Genomic DNA, 20,639 nt, shown 5'->3' with positions numbered 1-20,639 from the left:
GCCAATAAAAATTAAAAGTAATCAGTTCACTCGCTGAGGAAATTTTTTCACATCCACGTCGTATTAACTTGAACTTGGCTACGACTGTGAAAGCCTTACATGGTGTATACACTGGTCAACAGAATACCAAAAACTCGAAGAGGAAGCGAAGGAGCGAGCGAACGGGAGGATCGAGTCAATCTCCCGTCCATACTTACAGCTTGGATTTTCCAAGTTAAAAAGGTACGATAATGTATTTACCATACCCAAATACAGCCAAAATTCAGGAGATATTTTTCTGGTTACGGTAATCTGCACGTTGCGCAAAATTGAGCAGACGGACGAGTAGCCAGTCTTGTGTTCAAGTTAACACTTTTTGGTCTTCAAAACTTTTGTCTAGTACCTCGTCAGTCATTGTTTTAATTCATTTGTTGACAGTTTTCACAATTTTCAAAGTCCAAATTTAGTGAGAAATTCGGCTGGAAACTACGGGTCCATTTTAGAAACCGGAAATTTCAGAACTGTCGGCAAACATCGCGCACCATTTCAGTTTTGGCGGGAAAATTTGGACGCCTTTTAACCCCACAAACACTCAATTTTTAATTGCGAGCTTCATGTTTCATTTTTAATCCCTTCTTTCAATGTGAATCTAGGGAAAATTACTTTACTTGAAATTGGCCTAGCTATATCTGGTCACTGACTTGATATCGCTGGATGTCAGGACAGTAGAATACTTACACAAACCGCAGATTTCAAGACCTCGAGTTCATGGAGTGTTTAATAGCACTATAATGCGTGGCTTAGGATTTGTTAAGGAAATTTGGTCTCTTATATGACGTTCGTTGCTCCGAGTATTGTCTAAGCAAGCTTACATTAATTTTTTAAACTAACTTTTAGCCGAGTAAACGGATTTAAACCATGGTCATAGACATTGCGTTAAACACCTGGAATCCTAGAGATCACAAAACAAATTTGATGTGTTTTTCTTATAAAACGCCCTCTTGTTACGGAATCAACGAAGTGTACAGCCACCTAAAATAAAACCATTTAGAGACGGATCAGATACAATTTGATAATGGGTTTGACTGATAACCGCAGCTTGTTGTATCGATCGTTCTCTTCATTTTGCAGCTGACGCCAACTCAACAATATTTTATTACTTTTTGACGTATTCCAAGCTTACCTAGAAAGATAGGAAGTCTTTCCGTTTCCAAGATCGCTTTAAGAATTCTTCTTCGTTGGGCAAATTAAGAAAACGTATATCACGTGCTCTACACATGAATTGTTTAAAGTGCTGCTCGTCTATATCACAGGTAATCCAATAATCTGGTTCTAAACTGAGGCGATAAAATCTTAAAGCATCTGCATTAAACAGGTGACTTCACGTAGCCTTAAAAGTGAAATATAACTTGCGAAAACGGCTCTTCCTTAAGACTGATTTACACGACGAAAAACTTTGCGCTCCGTTCCTGTAAATATGACACGCGCACCAAAATAAACTGGTGGCTAAGTTTTGTTGTGTAACCCGACCCACTGAATAGGTAGTCCGAGCACAGATGAAATTTTGGCTCGGCACGGATGAGAAAACGTCGTTTACAGACAAAATTTATCCATACCGGGCTTTGTTTTTGGTACAAATACGATTTTGTGTAAATCGACCTTTAAAAGTGAACAAAGTGTGGAATTACCGACTATTGAATTTAAGAACTCGCTCACGGACTTAACTGATAGAAGCAATTTCATGAGAGGATGGAGGGTAAGAGGGTTAATCCTCCAAATTTCTGAGGTAACCGGGGGCTACAAATAGCAGACCCTGAAGTACGAATGTTGTCCTGGTGGACTTTACACGATTTTCATCCTCAAAGAAAATATCTACGCAACGGACGTGGTAATCATGATTATCCGCAGGAGAACTGGATACCATATCTTAAAATAACTTGAGAGGGATTGCATGAACTCTCTTACCCTCATCCTCTCTTTTTTGTCATTTTGAAGATACCGCTCTACTCTTGATTAAAATCATGGTAAACAGATCAATTGGCGTGGTTAGAGAAAGGAAATAGTGATGCACTTCACAATCTATTACTCACTGCTATTAAATCATTTTACAAACATATAATTTTCATTTCGGCGCTAATTGATTTTTTAAACGCTAGTTGCAGGTAACACAATTTATCTCAGTCCATGATAGCTTTAACTGACATTTTAATTAATTAGAACATTGCCAACTACAAACGTCACAAGAATCAGGTAAGTGTTAAAACGACCAATGCTTATCCCGAAAGAGAGAAAGTCTTTTAAGATCTCTGTGAGAATTCTTCTTCGTCAGGCAAATTAACAAAGCATATATTACTAGCTCTACACATAAATTGTTTCCAGTGCTACTCGTTTATTTCTGGTTCAAAACTGAGGTGATAAAATCTCGAATCATCTGCATTTATTAGACATTAAACAGGACTCTTACTTTTTAAAAGGGCTATTTACAGGATGGAAAATTGTTGTCACAGCTCCGATATAAATGGCTCGGTCACCGAAAAAGATAATGGCCTAGCGCGGATAAGTTTCGTTGTGTAACCGGACCCACTGAATAGGTACACAGAGCACAGATGATGAAATTTTTGACTCGGCACGGATGGGAAAAAGTTCTTTACACACGAAATTTATTTATGCCGGGCTTTTTCTTTGTACTAGAACGATTTATATTGAAACCGGGACAAAGAATTTCCGTTAGGTAAATTGGCCTTTAAAAGTGAACAAGGTGTGTAATTACCAACTATTAAATTATTTACGATTCGCTAATGGAGTTAACTGTTAGTGACAAGAGATAGCCCGCCATAAAGGCTTTATTTCTAAGATAACTCCTCTTAGTTATTTTTAGAGCACTTCAGTTTCTAGAATCCCACGAGGGTTTACATATAGCAGACCCTAAGGTACGAATTTTGTCCTCTTGGATACCATATCTAAAAATAACTTGATAGGAATTACCTTGAGAATAAGATCTATATGAGGGATTAATTCATCGTCTCCTGTGCAATAATGTTATATGTTTGTTCTTTTTCTGTCATTTTGAAGATAGTGAAGATATCCTACTACTACCCTATTAAGATCAAGGTAAACAGATCAATGAAGTGGTTAGCTAAAGGGAATAGTGGTGCACTTCATAATCTACAACTCACCACTATTAAATCATTTACAAGCATACGATTTTCAATTCGCTAATGCACTTTTTAAACGCTAGTTGCAGGTGACATATTTTGTCTCATCCATTCCATTATCGCTTTAAATGGCCATTTTAACTATTTAAAACATTGTCAACTACAAACACCACGACAACGAAAATCAGGTAAGTCTTAAAACGACCAATGAAACAACAAGCTTGCAGCCAACAAATAAATTATTTCTTGCTGTGAAAAAGTGATTTAAAGGCAAAGCAGTTATCTCTGGAATCTTTACTCAACGATACACAACAGAACAAGGTTCCTTTGTTGGCAGGTTGGTTAGCTCTTGTTTCATTTTCCTTCTATTGTTTTTACTGGGCAAATAATTATTGGAAAAATCTTTTTTTCCAAGGTTCTGCTTCGACATAAAAGAGTTTAGGGGTCTGACAAGGGAAACTTTGCCTGTTGTTGAGGTCAGTCTTTGGCTTAATTATTGTCTTATTCGCTTATTTCGTTTCGATCAACAATTGTAAAAGGAACAATTCTTGATTGTGAATCCTGAATTTGATTATGACAGTGCAATCCAAATACCAGTTGCAAGACGTTTCTCACTAGTTAAGCCACAGAAACTCGATAAAAATGTGACAGAGAAATTTGTTTAAGCTCTCCTCGTTCAGCTCCAGTACGTGGCAATTTACTACCCATTTTGCCGCGGTGCTTTCATCATTCTTCCTCTCCCAAAGGGGTTGCTTTATAAAATGATTTTTAAGCTAAAGTAGTGTAGGCTCAAAACTTCTTAAATAGCGTTTCCCATGACTCGGACAGCCTTGTCATGGCATATTGCAATATATACCAATGAATCCCATTGTGCGGACAACCGCGTACCACGGACAATTTTGTTTGTCCCTACACAAAAAGCTTTTTCATTGTCATCTATATAAGCACGGATACGATCAATAAAGGCAGCAGAGAATGTTCTGTGACCTAAATGAGACACTCGCATACAAAATTAAACTCGGTTTATGTTATCTGTGTCCTCTATAGTTTCATTGTTTCGATTGACAATGGTCCCGTTAGAAAATACGATCTATGTAGTTAGAGCGATTAAAGTTACGGACTGTTTAAATGATAACATTGTTGTGGTTGAAACTGATAGGAGAGCATGAAGCCAAAAGTCTGAAAGATTCCATAATGTTACTGACACGGTAGAAGACATTATAGTCTAAAAAAGATCTATTCGCCAAAGATCACTTCTGTTACAGTTTCAGCATGTTGATCAAGCTGACTTTCTTGATGTTGATCGTCTTGTGGGACAGTGCTGTACAGGACGCGCTAGCAGAATCCGGTGGCGAAGGTAAGGTGATAGGTAACCCACATAAATATACGATATATTTATCCCGTATTAATCGTATATATTAAATGACCTCCTTCCCATTCTTTCCTTCTCTTCCACGGGTGTTACATAAATCTAGACAGTTTGGCATAGTTCGAGTAATTTAGCGTAGTATTGTTTTTGGCTAGCACAGGCAATCACACCAACCCGAGTATAACTAAGAATTTATCAGTCCACGTGATGGATGCAATTTTAAAAATTGCCAAGTAAAATTTAGTCCAATAGAGCACCTCGATGCAATGAAATTTTCTTAGCAAAAGAAATTCAATATATTCGCATGAGCTCTACCTCACCAAACCCTTGCATCGATACTGAAAAGTTGTAAAGCTTATAACATTGACTTAAGAGTAGCTTTCACTTGAATGTCGAACGTAATTCGCAATTGCTTTGGTTTTGCCATAGTTAACTATGGTTTTGCATTACGACGCCACGCTATAGGCTTAAAAACTCTGTCATTTAATCAGAACTAAAATCAAAACCAAACAGGCTTGACAATCTCGCACAGGTTTTCCCGCCCATTGCGCCGTTTACGTGTATTTGCGTCAGAGTTTTGATTGGTTCAGTGGATTGTCAGTGTCTGAATTTTTGCGATTGGTCATTGGTCTTGGTTTTAACATCGCTGATTTGCGAGCATGCTAAAAACTGCATAATTTCACACGCTACAGTGTCCAAAAACCATTCCGTTCGTCAGATTGGGATCTCACCTCTCAACTCTAGTTAATGACTGCAAAACGATACCAATAAGCTGTTAATCATAACCCGTCCTTTCTCATTCCATCTACTTTCGTCCAATCCAATAAAATACGACTCAGTTTATCACAAACATAAAATTTAACTGTGTTTAAAATGTCATGTTTGTCGTTGCAGAAGAAGGAAGTACCGATGCCACCAAGAGAGACGCAATTTCCTTTGGGGCACTGATTTACCGCGCTACCGGCAGGAGTCCTATTGATTACAATGGTTATGGCTGCTACTGTGGACTGGGTGGGAAAGGCAGGCCTGTCGATAAACTGGACCGGTAACTATGTCTTTCAGTTATGGTGAAATGTCCAGCTTCTTCAGTTTGGCGTTCTGTTTCGGAGAAAAACATGTCGGTGGTCAAAACATTTTGAAAAACACAATACGTAGGGCGAAAATTGCTAAATATATCAAAGGTAATAACAATATAGGCCGAAATTTGCAGAATATCCGTTGAATAATGATATAACACCGGGAAGATGTCGCGGCAATAAAATGAACGATGGGGTGCGATCCATTCAACCAACCGGTCCATTCGGACCGGTCCGACCGAGAAAAGTGGTCCCCCTCAAAAAGTGGACCGATTTTTTCGAAACTTTTCCGGTTGGACCGCACTGGTCCATTCAGTTTTAGACCGAAATTTCCGGAAATTTTGGTTGAATGGATCGCGCCCCATGACTCAAGATTTCGAAATTCGAGTCCGAGAGAACACTGACCAGTTGTCTTGCCAAGCTGTGGCTTGATTCGCACGAAGACGAGGCTACGACCCAAAATGGCGGTGCGTTGGTTAACTGTCAAAATTGCAGGATTTTTTCTTATCCCTTGCTAGTTTAAGGAGAAGGACTCGTAAAGGCAGCTAAGTCAGCGTCACAGGACAGTTCAGAATTCTTGTTTCGGCTCCTTGATGAGTTCAGCAGGACGCTTTCAATTTTGTCGTCAAGATTTGTCGGTTGAGACAAGTTTGCTCCAGTATAATCGCCTCGATCGTTTTAATCACCGCTGTCACTTCAAAAAGTGCTCCTACGATCAATGCGATTATATGAGAGCAAGTTAATGCCGGTAGCGGCTGGAGCGATCGCGATCGCTTGGATCGTCCGTGTTCTATCCGGGCGATTGAGGGCAGACTGGGACTTTATCAGACTTTATCACTCTTAATATGTAATAAGATACGGTGTGGCTCACTTCACACGTTTTGCAGGGAACACTGATGGACAATTTTTATTTTTTTTGTTTAAATTTAACTCCTCTTTTATGATATTGATGCCAAAACAAGCCTTCTGCAACCTGTACGTCGTCAAGACTTAAACTCTCCCCCCGCTCAGTCCTGCCACTAGGGAAAGGATGTTCCCATTCTATTTCATTTTCAGGTGCTGCAAAGTTCATGACGAATGCTACAATAAGCTCCAAAAGTCCAGAGTCTGCCCTTTCAAAGTCGCAGTGTATATTTTGGCATATTCAACTACAAGGAGAGGGAAGTGCAGTAAGTTGAAATCCTCTCGTAGACCTTAATTTATCGCACTGAGATCTTTAATCTAGACTTACTAAAAGCAATAAGAATTTAACTGTCTTTTCTTTTAACTTTAGGAAAAGCTTCATACTACTGGTGGCGGGGCGAATGTCGCTATCGTCTGTGCAAGTGTGATGTCGCCGCCGCCCAATGTTTCGCGGAGAGTCGTTACCATCGCAAATATAAAAATTACCCGCAAAGGAAATGCAGGGGAGGCCGGAGAGGTCGGTAAATCTTCAAGAAGGCAGAAAGGAAATCGGAAAAGAAAGAAAGGAACGCAACAGAGAACCAAGAAATTTAATCAGTAATCTAAAGCCTTTGTGGTTGATGTGTTGTTCACACGAATTGCACATTTTTATGTGAACCAAGTTTAATTAAAAGTCAATCTCCTGCAAATTTGATCACGTTGAGTCGATTTTCTCAGTGAAAAAATGTTCCTCTCCTATAAATCTTGCCTTACTGATGCAGTGCAAAGGTGTCGAGAGGTTTGCCGCAGGCAACAAGAATCCTTAGTGACGCTTACTCTACGGAGATAAGCAATTTTTGAATAGGCAGATATTCACGACAACATCCACGCGCGTGGTAAAATCATCCTTTGAAGTACTGGGTGCCATGTCTAAGACCCTTCCACACTTCGCCGGAGGAATTTGAAAACGGAGGTTTCACTGTGAAAACGAATCAAATATTTTCCGTCCAGATTTACGCAAGAGGAATATAAAAACGCGACAATCACCGGTCACTTTGGATTTGTGTTTGAGGAAAACTCGGTCAGAGAAATCACACGATTATCCTAACGCCATCGTTTTCCCAAATACTTTCCGTCCACACGTAAACGAAGAGCGGCGTTTTTCAAATTCCTTCAATTTGAAAAGCGTTTTCGAAAAGCTCCGTTTTCGTGACGTATTAATGTGGAGGGTTGGCCCAATCTAGAAATAAAGTTTCGTTTTCAAATTTCTCCGGGCTAGTGTGGACGCCGCCTAAGAATACCTTGAAGGGGTTACAGTCAGCTGGCACACATGCGCATTAGATACCATTTCATAGCTAGTTTGCATATCACAGGGACGCGATCCATACTGTTTTTAACCAAATATGATAAAAATAATATCACAGATTGAGCAAAAGCACACTCAAAACAGGTCTTTCTGTAAACGATTGAAAATCAAGCAAAACACTGCGAAGATAGCTGCTTTTCACATGACGTCACTAAAATTCGAACTACAACACTATTGATCTTCCTGAGATTTTCCTCAAATGATGTATAAGAGCAACTGAAAACTAATATTCATACAAATTTTCGCTCCGAATGGGTTCTTGGTTTTGTGATAAACTACGCTTGAATTTCTAAGCTTTCGCGTGACGCAGCATTTACATGTCGGCCTAGAGAGCTGTCATGATGGTTAAAAAAGTGACTTATTCCGGGGAACTTGGCTATCTGAATAGTTCATGTCTTAGAAACATAATTATTTTAATGTTAGAGTTCCTCGAGGGATTAATTCACGCTTTTGTAGCAAACCTTAGTGACAGATGTTTCTGTTGGTTTCCGGCCGCCATGTTGGTGCCCATACGGATGGGCACCAGCATGGCGTCTCCATACAAATCTCTATAAATTTGGGTAAAAAATTTCTCCGCATATCTTGCATAAGAAAAGTTGCTGTGATCAGAATTTTGGCGAGAGTCTTTGCATATTTACCTTCTTTCATTTCCCAGATTCTGGACTTTATCTATTGACCGGTTTTGATTTTGATTTTGATCTATTTTGAATTGCGTGACACTGAAAACCAGCAATTGAAGCGGAGTTCTACAGATGCACGTTGATTTGAGGTTGAGGTGAACTTTTTTAAAGTGAGAAAACTATTGCCCAGGTCAGCGCGGTCCTAAAGCTGACTTTGTCCCTTAAGAACGACGCCTATATGGGGGATTAACTGTCTTACCCATCATCCTCTCTGGGTCAGCTGTATGAAGCAGCGGGCGTGCGTCTGCCCAGATGAAAATTGATCTACGTACAGACTACCGCAGGTGAAAATGAGTGCCAACTGAGCTTGCTCTGAAGAGTGCAAAGTTGATGCACCTTGTCGGGTCCCCTGACTGTTTACAAGAAAGCCACAAGGATATACTGCGCCTTCCTCTCTGGAAGACGAACTCCATCTCGGGATTCTTCACGGTTTTTCATATCCAATACCGTCGAGTAGATACTCTCGGGGAAAAGCACGTTTCAAGACTAGCAGTATCCATCCATTCACTGCTCGAGTTTTGGAACATCTATAGCAATGGTGAAAAGACTGCCAAACAATGCAGATCAGTGATGGCGCACCGAAAGAGAAAGCAATCACGGAAGATTAAAACCCAGAAGAACTGTCCTCCAAAAAAGGAAGAAGCGCTGATGGTGAAAACCCAGAAGAACTGAACTCTGTGGAGGTATGTGTGCAGATTAGCACACAGACAATTACAGTGGTAGCATCAATAGTGCGGAGGACCTGCTTAACACAACTATGTAGGTTTAATAACAACTTTTAGTATAAATCCACTAGCGTTCTATCACGAATGCCGTTCTCTGATTGGCAACGCTACTCGCTATCTATTCTGTGATAGATAGCGAGTAGCGTAGCAGTGTGCCCTTGTTAATAAAATGACGGCCGCTTCTTGGCGTTTTTGAAGTGCCTGTGAAGAGGATTTAGGTAACGTTTTGATCGACTGGTAGATTTATTTAAAAAAAATTAAATTATTCGCTCTCGATTTCTATGCGTGATAGGTGACTCGGGCTGCGCCCTGTAATGGGGTGCAGAGATCGCGCAGTGGTGAGAGCGTTCGCTCTCCAACAATGCGACGTGGCCCGGGTTCGATTCCGCCCTGGTGCCATATATGGGTTGACGTTTTTTTGGTCCTCGCCTTGCTCCGAGGGTTTTTCTCCTGGTTCTCTGGTTTTCCTCCCTCAACAACAACAACAACAAAAAAACACTCCAAATTAGCTCAAATTCCAATTCGACCAAGATAGAGGATCCGCTTGAAAACCAGCTAAGGCTGACGTGTCTTCCCCGCAAGTAGAGACGTACAGCATCATGTAACTTTGATGCCACTGAACTGAGTGTACAATCCGTAGGTCATATATTATTTATATATCGAGCTAGAGAGGTGAAAAATAAAGTCAAAGCCCACTGGCATTGTTAAGAAATGATGCAAAACGACTGCAAGACAATACATTAAGAGATGCGACACCGCGAATCCTTATCCTAGACGGTTACCACAAGGAAAGTAAAGCTTCTTATCCGATACGCGATCACCATGGTATCCAAGCGTACTGGATGCCTCACCAAGTAATAAAATCCATGTTTTTGGGGTTCTTATTTTCTTTCCTATTTTTATTTTTATATTTTTTTGTTCTTCATTTTCCCTGCCAATATCGGCGATTTCCTCCCCTTACGTTTTACTTTCTGACGGTTCATTCGTCTCCGGCTTAACACGTCCAAGCCAGTGCCCCGTGTGATCCCACGTGGTAAAGCATTAATGAGAGTTTGATCGTTCCATCGATATAAGTTGTGTATATCTTTGATGAGATCTAACCCTGATTTTCAGTTAGGTATTTACGATCCTAGGCTCCGGAGCCAATTCCGAGTGTAGGATTTGAAATCTTAGAAATAAACTACCCTGTTCAGCGTGGAATCACGAAACCACAAGGCCAGCACCGCGTCTCGTCGCATCAACAAAATTAAGCCCTGTTCGGCGTTGGTTAGTATTTGACTGGGTGTCCAACTACGAATAACCCGTATGGTAATGATCTCTTTTCTTCTTTTCTTCTATTTTTTCTTACCTTTCGCGCCTTTTCCATTTCTATTTGCAGTACCGAAAAACTATACCGACACGTAACGTTTGAACTCTCCTCAATTGTTCCTGTCCGTTTCTCGTCTTAAATTTTAATGACGGCTATATTCATTCGAAAATTCATACAGCTTGTAAATTTTGTAATTTTCAATATCTTCATTAACGGCAGTCGAGTAACTTAACCTGTATCAAACTTTCGGGAAAAGCGCTATTGTAATTAGCTTCTATATGTATAGAGAGAGACGATTGTGCGAAAATCATTTCATTTTTTTCATTTTATTAATTTATTCCATTCTAAAATTACAAAGATAAATATAAAGTAGACATGTAAGAGGAGAAATGGAAAAGGGCAAAAATATAGCAAGCTATTAGATGCCCTTGTTTAATTGACAATAATAATTAGGGTAAAAAAGTTAACTTAACATAGGAGAGGAAGAGGTATGAATTAATTAATACTGAGTAAAATAATACTGGAAGAGTGCTTTTTTAAAACGTTTTCTAGTCGCTAAGTTACGTATAGATAAAGGAAGGTCATTCCAGTAGCAACATCCAATAACAGTGGGGCAAAATTTCCTTATATTTATTCTGGAGAAACTGGGATTTAAGTGTTGTAGGGATGCACTTCGAGTAACGTAGTTATGGTGCTCAGATACCAGAGATAAGGTGTAATTAGACGGTTTTTTAACCGCGCGGCCATGGGCCGAGCGCGGTTCATGGTTTACCCGTGGTGTTTTGTTTTTCTTTTTTTTAGATTTGTCGGCGACCAGGCCCAAGCTTCCACTCGGCCAAATTTTGAGTCACGCAACCTGTGATGTTTACTCGACAAAAGCTGTTGAAACATTAATAAATCTCATCTCCGGTACTGACTTTCGCGGGAAAAAAATTAAAAACCCAGCGCTCGTCAAAATTATATTTTTTCACCAGAAATTTAGCTCGGAACATATACATATTTATATTCGTTTGAATCGTTGATGAAATGACCTTTTCCGGATATTTTTTACTTCAGGGTCAACAAAAACCTCCGATTACAAAATCACGCCGAACCCACACGTTGCAAAAAAATCTCTTCAAAACCCTGACTTCGAAGCGATATAACACTTCAGCGTTAATAGCTACCACACATTGGCAGACGGTAAATCTATTCCTTAACAATCCAGCTTTATCGTGTTAAAATTTCAGGGAAATCGAACAAAGCCAGAATTAATTAGAATTTTTTTGTGACCTCACTCCCCAGACTTGACCTAACAAAGGAAGCAACGGTCGCCCATAGCAACCGAAAAACACGAACATAAGAAAGCCGACGTTTTGGCCAAAAAACTCCAGAATTATCGCCTGAGAGCTTAAACTTGAATGGGTGTTTCGATATCGAACAGAGCATAGAAAACTGTTTAAAGTGCTTTAATGGATCGAGTGTTCCCTAGAATACACTTGAGACAACGCCTTGTTCTATCTAAAAAGGTGTTATATCGATTACAAAATCACGTGACACACTTGCGTTACTATGATCTCTAACCTAGTGATACGATCTATCGTTACAATGGGAACATCTTTTTCGAACTTTTTTCAACTGATTTAGACGAACGACTGGCCTCGGCGGGCTGCAAAAAAGACCAACAGAAAAACAGAACAAGACAGCAGAACAAGCCGATAATATTTCATCGCATGGCTTTCGGCACGAAAACGAAAATACAGCTTACTTCTGGATAAATTCAGCCTTAGAAGCCAGCAACCGGTCCCAAATTACTTTCTGTATCCTTACAAATGTCCTGACTTCCATCTCCGAAAGATTTTGCCCCAATTTTGAGCAAATAAACATTTCGTCGACGGTGACCGCCATTACGGTGGCTTGCATACTAAATTAGCTAACTTGACAAAATTCTCCCGAGGGGGGGATATAACGAAAAGAGCTGAAAAATGGCCTGTAATTGGCTAATGATGAGATCATCCCACTGTCCAAATTTGGCGAGAATCGAAATTAACGCCAATTTTCTGTCACGTTTTCAATCTGTGGTCACTGGAGTGGCCAAAATCGATACATCGGTCGGGATAGAGTTTTATTATTAAATTATATGACTTGTGTGACTACTTTGCTTGCCCTTTACTCGTGGAAAACACCAATTAAATTTAATCATGACTTTTAAGAAAGAAAGCTGTTGTTAATAGTGTTATTATCGTGTCATTCATATCGTTCATGCCCATACATATCCCGAGGAAAGTTCTACAAAGATTAAGACCATTACGTCATCGGAGATTTGTCAATGGCTACCACTGATGGTACAATGATACAGTTTGTGTTGATGAAGTGATGTGATGTCTACAGTAAGAAAAGAATCATCAATGACTGCTTTGGAATGTGCACTGCGTTCCGTTGGTAGTGCTAAGCAAACAGTTCAATTTTAAAAGCGCGGTTATAAGATCTAACAGATCTTCTTGTCATCAATTAAGTGGCCATATAATAGCTGGCAGGTATATAGTTTAACAATGTCAGGAAGTTTAATAAGACCAAGGTTTACATAATGGGGAGTAACATGATCACAAAGTGGCACATTGTTGATTATTCTAATAGCTTTGTTTTGTAGTCTCACCAATTGTGACAATGGAGCCTCGTAATTGTTACCCCACACTACGCAACCATAAGTTAAATAGGGATATATAAGTGCATAATAAATACTTGTTAGGGATTGGGATGTCACATAGGGTTTTAGTTTTGCAATAACATTTACACTTTTGCTAATTTTATTTCTTATATAATCGATATGGTCGTGCCAAGACAGTGAGCAATTAATAATGAGTCCTAAATATTTAACACTGGAAGACTGTTCTACGTACCGGTCTGCTAGTTTAAGAGGGATATGTAAATTGTAATTTCTTTTTTGTCGTGGTTGAAAAACCAGGTATTTTGCCTTACTTAAATTCAAGGTTAATCTGTTTGAGCATAACCATTCATAAATAGCAGGCAATTCAGAGTTTATTCTATGTAAAAGTACGTCTAAATCTTTACCAGTCGCAGTTAAAGAAGTGTCATCAGCAAATAGTCTTACGGAGAATTAGTTGGTTGATTTAACAATATCATTAATATAAATTAGAAAAAAAAGGACCTAAAATCGACTTTTGCGGTACACCTGAGCTTATTAAAAGAGAACTAGACTCGATACCATTAACAAATACCTTTTGTTTCCTGTTGCTCGAGTAAGACTTAAACCACTGATTTTCAATGCTTCGAATACCATATGAGTCAAGTTTGGATAACAGAACAGAGTGATTGACCGTGTCAAATGCTTTACTTAAATCAAGAAAAATAGAAACCGCATATTTTTCTTCATCAAGGGCTTTTGTTATCTCAGCCATTAATTCTACCAAGCAATCAGTTGTGGTGCTCCCAGATCTAAAGCCATATTGATTAGATACTAAGATATTCTCAGTCATAAAATAAAATTTTAGTTGATTAAGAGTCCCTGTCCATAAAAATGGAAAATAACTCGGCAAGGGTCGAAAATTCGATTTCGCTAATATTTTTATGGTAGATAGGCTAGGGCATGACAAAAACTACTGGATAGTTTTTTTTTGGCAAAATATCCTTTTATTTCAAAGAAATAGGCAAATTACTAAATTCCGTTAAAATCGTCATTTAACACACCATTTTTATTAAACAAGTTTGAGAGCCTCGCATGCAAAACCACACCATTCTTCTGTCTTTAAAACACTCAAATAGTTTTGTGCAATGTTTAAATGTGTACTGGGTTGATTTTAGGAAATGTACCGTTGTCTTTTTGGGTGCAAAATAATTAAATTTCGAAGACATGTATTTCATTCACTTAAAAGTACTTCGTGAATATAATTAATTTTCACCATGTGCGAAACCTTCAAATGGATCAAGCTTCTGGTGGTTGAATCGCAGAAGGATGGTCTACAGATTCCTGTAAAAATCTCTTTGGGCAAATGATTGTGAGCGACGCGAGAGCTTTTCAAAGTACGTTAAAAATGCAAATATTTGACCATCCGTCGTCAAATTTCAATTTACGGGTTAGACGTATATTTTAGCATGCGCGGCGTCGACAAAATCTGGATAGGACAGGACCGGATCACGGATCGGATCACGGACCGGATCATGGATCGGATCACGGATCGGATCACGGATCAGATCACGGATCGGATCACGGATTGGATCACGAATCGAATCACAGAAAAAAAAACAACAAAGTTTTAAAGAAAAAAAATTCCCCCAAAAGTCAAATCGTTTATAAGATAATAATAAATAAAAAATAAAAGTGGAAGACTAAAATATGTTGAATGAAAATAAGAATCCTGAATTTGACGCAATGACATGTTAATTACAGAGAATGGCAAGAAGTCATTTAAAAAGCCACATAACCGCTTAATTTACGACTAATTTAAATAGTAATGAACAGGCAGATGTAGCTATATTTGAACGTTAGTTGGCTCGAAGCTTGCGTGAACCTCCCATTCTCGTTTTTAAAATTGTTGTTTGTATCAGTAGCTAATTCTCAGCTACATTTTCGTGTCAGATGTGAGCATTACAGTTGGCGTTACAGTTAGTAAGAAAACTTACGTACGAAAACTTATGGACATGGCTTGCTTTAAAGGAGCTACGTCACGATTTGTGCGCCTTGAAAAAACTAGTCTAGTTTTTCAAGTTCGTCATTTGCAGTCCTCGTTAATCTTTGCCATCTTTAACGATCCTCATTTCGTTCGGATTTGTTTTTTTATCCTAGAACACGATCATTTTAAGGTTTTATTCTATTTAAAGGCAACTCTTTACGACCCAAAAAATGACTCTAAAAATCGTGACGTACCTCCTAAAATGTTGTTTATTCTCGGGTTGCGTTATCGTTCATACTATCGATGTTATTCCTGTAAACAGCTATATTTCCTTGAAATACAAATGGTTTGTTTCGTTTTATTCCAGTGCAAAATATCGTATTCCAAACTCACATGTTTTAAAAGTATAGACTTGTCTCAAAAACGGAAATAGTTTGAAATCATCAGGTGTTTAATTTTTTTAGTGTTTTTAGTTTTTGCGTTTCGATTCATACGTTCGGCCTATTATCACCATGCTGACTCGTTTTATGACAGTTTACTATTGATGCAAGTGAATATACGAAATATCATTTATCTGAACTGCCGCGAAAGATATGAAGACATGATTGATCATCGCAATTATACACACAACTTAAGCAGTCGTGAAATTAAAGCCTGAAAAAAAATTTAGGCCTGAACGGGACTCCAACCCATGACCTCTGCGATACCGGTGCAGTGCTCTACCAACTGAGCTGTCAAGCCAACTGGGAGTTGGTCACATTGTTAGTTCGTAATATACCCGTACATGGTGAAGAGTGCAAGTGAATATACGAAATATCATATAGTTGAACTGCGGAGAAAGATATGAAGACATGATTGATCATCGCAATCAAAACCCGACAGCTTGAAAAAATTCATCTGTGACCAGCACCCAGTTGGCTTGATATTATAAAAGAATAAAGGAATATCACACCCGAATTAAATAAAACCTTCTGCTCACAGTAGTCACTCTAGTGTAATTTGCTCAACAAAATTTTGAATTTTGAATTTTTTCCCTTGATCCGATCCGTGATCCGATCCGTGATCCGGTCCGATCCAGATTTTGTCAAAGCCGTAGCATGCGCCACACGACTTGACCTACGTTAAGTTGAAATAGACACAGGGCTGATAATTTCAAAATGTTCTAACTTCATTTGCTGTAAAAGGCAGGTCCAAAGCCGATTTGACGTGTTTCTCTCACCATTCGTCGCACATAAAGCAGAAGTCTGCTTTTGTTTACATAACGTCCGATGTACATCGCCAACTGTCAACTTATTTAACGGTCGAATACCATGAATCTGCGACCCTCTTTCGATACATATGATCACCACTGCATCTAAGTTAAAAACGGCTAAGTCATTGGTAGATAGTTGCTTGCTTTGCACTACACCAAAATATTACGTGTGATCATCATGGTTTGATGGCTTGAATCCTTGCTTGCAGCGGTTCCTTGTTCGTCACGCAATGCTGTCATCCCATTTTAGGGGCTAGGGGTAGGACAATTTCTATCCTAATACGTAAGGCTCCGTAAGGCTTGGAATCACTGGGAGCACACAATCGTGTTGAGTAGGAAGAGATTAAATTAAGAAGTGAAAAGAATTAATAATTTACCATTGCCCCTATTGTTATCTTTACTCGACCACCGCTACCTACATGCCCCTGCGTAATACGGTAACGTTAAACTCATACCTAGGTCTTTTCGCGCCATGCACTTATTTTTGGTTTACATGTAATACAGTGGGCTACCCTCGGGAAATGGGTGGTGACCGCCTAATGGGGCTAGCCGCTTAAATAGAGGTTGGTGTACCTTGAATATTTAATTTTTCACTATTGGGCTATAAATTTCTTGGTGAACATGGAGTCAATTCAAGACAATCATGATAGACGTGTGTTTGAATTATAACTCGTCATGCACCTTCAATTTCAGACTCTTATCTGCCATCGCCCTTTCCAAAACAAAGTTCTTCAATTTTGGGTGGCCGCCTAATAGGGGTAAAGACAAATAATGAAACCCTTATCGGAATGACCAAATGATGGCCGCGGAGGTAACCGGTGTTTTATTTACAATATTTTACTGACGATAATTTTGGACTGTATTGACAACAGTCCTCTATTTTCTTTTACATACGTACCAATGCCTCGCCACTAAGCAAACAAAATACGCCAAATAAAATGGCATGACCAGAGCTATTTACTCACGTAATTACTAATTAAATTTAGTCTGTTTTTCTCACGAATTCGACACGTTGTGATTTCCTATTTTTATTTCAGCTAGTTCTTGCTTCATTGATCTATAATTTGTTTATGGCAATTTTCTTAAAATTCTAGTGAGTATAGGCACTAGCTTTATCAGCTGTTGTCTGAAACATCAGAATGTACAACAAACATGATTTAGACCGAGGCCACGTACACTATAGAATACGATTATATAAATATACACATACATTCTTATATATATGAAGAAACAGATGAACAATGATTAAATGTTTCACTTATCCTGAGAGTACTCTATAAGCTTCTATACAAAATAGAACAAAAAGTGCAGCATATGCCGTGACAGCACTGCGTGACGAACAATAACGGCTGTAAGATTGTGCTGCGCCGACACGCTTATCACCAATGGTCAGCAATCGATCAGACGCAATATTTTGGCGCAGTGCAAAGCAAGCAACTACTACAAATGACTCGGTCGTTTTAGACTTAGATGCAGTGATGTTCATATGTGCAGAAAGATGGTCACAGATTCATAGTATTCGACCAATAATAGGTTGACAGTAGGCGATGTACATCGGACGTTAACCTTGTGTAAACAAAAGCAAACTTCTGCTTTATGTGCGACGAATGGCGAGAGATCGACTAGAAACACGTCAAATCGGCTTTGGACCTGCCTTTTACAGCAAATAAGGTTAAAACATTTCGAAATTATCAGCTCTGTGTCTATTTCAACTTAACATAGGTCAAGTCATGTGGCGCATGTTAAAATATACGTCTGACCCGTAAATTGAAATTTGACGATGGATGGTCGAACATTTGCATTTTTGACGTACTTTGAAAAGCTCTCGCGTCGCTCACAATCATTTGCCCAAAGAAATTTTTACAGGAATCTGTAGACCATCCTTCTGCGATTCAACCACCAGAAGCTTGGTCCATTTGAAGGTTTCGCACATGGTGAAAATTAATTATATTCACGAAGTACTTTTAAGTGAATGAAATACATGTCTTCGAAATTTAATTAGTTTGCACCCAAAAAGACAACGCAACATTCCCTAATATCAACCCAGTACACATTCAAACATTGCACAAAAATATTTGAGTGTTTTAAAGACAGAAGAATGATGTGGTTTTGCATGCGAGGCTCTCAAACTTGCTTAATAAAATGGTGCGTCAAATGACGATTTTACGGAATTTAGTAATTTGCATATTTCTTTGAAATAAAAGGATATTTCGCCAAAAGAAACTATCCAGTAGTTTTTGTCATGCCCTAGCCTATCTACCATAAGAATATGAGCGAAATCGAATTTTCGACCCTTGCCGCGAAATTAAGAATTTGTCTGATTTTTACGAGCAGGCACTCTTAAGAATGGACTTCTCAAAAATTTTACTTAACGCAGAAAGGAGTGATATGGGCCGGTAGTTATTGCATGAGGAACGAGAGCCTTGTTTGAAAATCGGGATAACCTTGGCAATTTTTAAACTATTTGGAAATATACCTTGTTCAAGTGTTAAATTTATAATGTATGTCAGTGGTTTAAATATTTCCAACGCTGCAGAGAACAATAAGAAAGGATGAATCTTATCAAAACCAAATGATTTTTTACAATCAATGCTATCTAATAGTAAAACGACCTCCATTTCACCTACTTTAGTGAAGTGGAACGTGCATTTTTTCCTATTCACATAAGACGAAGTACGGCGATCTGTTTTAGGTAGATCAGATGCAAGTTCAGATGGAGCACTGGAAAAGTACTTGTTGATCAGTTGCATTTGATATTGAAGCTGGCTGTTGGAGATTTTTACCTTTAACTTACAAATTTTCAATAACAGAGGACGGCCGCTTTTCATTTATTATTAAATTAACGTTATCCCACATTTTCTCAGTGTTTGTTGAGTCTTTAAGTACGCTATTTAACAAATAAAGAAGCCTCGACTGTGCTCTGTTCTGTTGTCAAGCACGCAGGAAGCGGTAGAGCACGAAAGAAGTGTAGGGGAAAACACGAGACGAAGTCGAGTGTTTTTCCCCACTTCTTGAGTGCTCTACCGCTTCCTAAGTGCTTGACAACAGAACAGAGCACAGTCGAGGCTTCTTTATTTGTTTTATGATAAAGAATCTAATAATTTCCCCACGCATTTGGCTGAATTTTCAAACCAAACTTTATTTTCCAACATAGTATAAAGTACGGAACATTTTATTGATTGAAACGATTTTGTTTCGGTAGATTTTGTATCGATTATAATAATAGCTGTTACGAGTTGTCAACCATTTTTTATACAGCTGATTTCGAACTTTGATCGATTTTTTTAAGCCTTTAGTTACCCAGGGCTTGGTAGACTTAATTTTGATCTTAATTAATTTAATTGGTGCATGTTTATTGCTAATCCTGTTGAATATGTGCAGAAATCTTGTTAAGCCTTCATTTGCATCGCTGCTATTATAAACAGATTTCCAATTTTCATTCCTTAATTTATCACGGAAAGCAATCTTGCCAAACCCTTTAAAGTCTCTAATTTCAATAGTATCAGGAAATGGACTGAGTGTTGGATCGTATGAAAGGGTAAAAACAGGTAAATGATCAGCTATCTGTACTGCAATACTACCACTTGTACTTGAAGATACAAAATTGGAATGAATATGATCTATACAACTTATTGAGGTCTCAGTTATACGTGTTGCTTCAAATATCAGGGGATTAAAGCCTTCGGAATGAATTAGATTAAGGTATTCCTTTGCTATTGCGTTCTTAATAAGTGTATTGATATTGATATCACCTAGGATCAAACATTTACGCTTTGACAAAAAGATGGAATGCAAAACTTGTTCAAATTCAGCAAGAAATTCCCGTTGGGATCTTGTAGGTGGGTTATAAATAACGCTAATTAACAAGCCTTGTGTGTCTACCCAAATATTTTCAATGCCATCTATTTTAAGATCATCTCTGATTGTATAGTCAAAGTTTGACTTTAGATAAGGAGCAACTCCGCCGCCTGTTGAAAACGAGCGGTTGTCTATTATCATACTGTAATCTGTAATTTTTATGCTATCTAGATCGACTTGAGGCGTGATCCATGTTTCTGAGCAAGCAATCATATCAATTTCGAAAGGAATGGAGTCCAAAAGATTGCATAGCTCATCAAAGTGTTTACTTAGGCTTCTGATATTAAGATGAAGTGCTGAGAGTTGCGGCTTACCGACAGAGGAGTTCATTAAGCTCTTCTGCTGTAAATATTCCATGATCATTAAATGATTATACAT

The 20,639-nt window shown here is 38.6% G+C and overlaps 2 protein-coding genes across 3 annotated transcripts in view; one reads left to right on the top strand and one right to left on the bottom strand.

The window, feature by feature from the left end:
- The window catches only part of LOC145479086 (uncharacterized), a 243,610-nt gene extending 222,971 nt beyond the window's left edge, over positions 1–20,639 (bottom strand). Inside the window, exon 1 of the mRNA XM_081457341.1 lies at positions 17,870–20,639. Within this exon, the coding sequence (XP_081313467.1) occupies positions 19,542–20,639 (1,098 nt within the window). The 3' untranslated portion in view covers positions 17,870–19,541. The remainder of the gene's footprint in view (positions 1–17,869) is intronic.
- On the top strand, positions 3,339–7,093 carry LOC145479096 (phospholipase A2 A2-actitoxin-Cgg2a-like). Of its 2 annotated transcripts, XM_081457352.1 has the most exons (6): positions 3,340–3,471; positions 3,550–3,610; positions 4,400–4,491; positions 5,398–5,548; positions 6,636–6,748; positions 6,853–7,093. In XM_081457352.1, the coding sequence occupies exons 3-6, from the start codon at positions 4,407–4,409 to the stop codon at positions 7,005–7,007; spliced, it is 504 nt and encodes a 167-aa protein (XP_081313478.1). In that variant the 5' UTR covers positions 3,340–3,471; positions 3,550–3,610; positions 4,400–4,406; the 3' UTR covers positions 7,008–7,093. The 2 variants fall into 2 exon arrangements, with proteins under 2 accessions (XP_081313479.1, XP_081313478.1); XM_081457353.1 differs by lacking the exon at positions 3,550–3,610 and having other exon boundaries at positions 3,339–3,471.

This window comes from Orbicella franksi, chromosome 2 (genome assembly GCF_964199315.1).
Source record: "Orbicella franksi chromosome 2, jaOrbFran1.1, whole genome shotgun sequence".
Lineage (NCBI taxonomy): Eukaryota > Metazoa > Cnidaria > Anthozoa > Scleractinia > Merulinidae > Orbicella > Orbicella franksi.
This window is presented reverse-complemented; position numbering and strand designations above follow the sequence as displayed.

Bases quoted from the DNA above. Each gene is read 5' to 3' on its own strand.
- LOC145479096 (XM_081457353.1), top strand. From the start codon at position 4,407: ATGTTGATCAAGCTGACTTTCTTGATGTTGATCGTCTTGTGGGACAGT. The intron at 4,492-5,397 runs GTAAGGTGATAG...TTGTCGTTGCAG, and splicing joins AGCAGAATCCGGTGGCGAAG to AAGAAGGAAGTACCGATGCC. The intron at 5,549-6,635 runs GTAACTATGTCT...TTTCATTTTCAG, and splicing joins CCTGTCGATAAACTGGACCG to GTGCTGCAAAGTTCATGACG.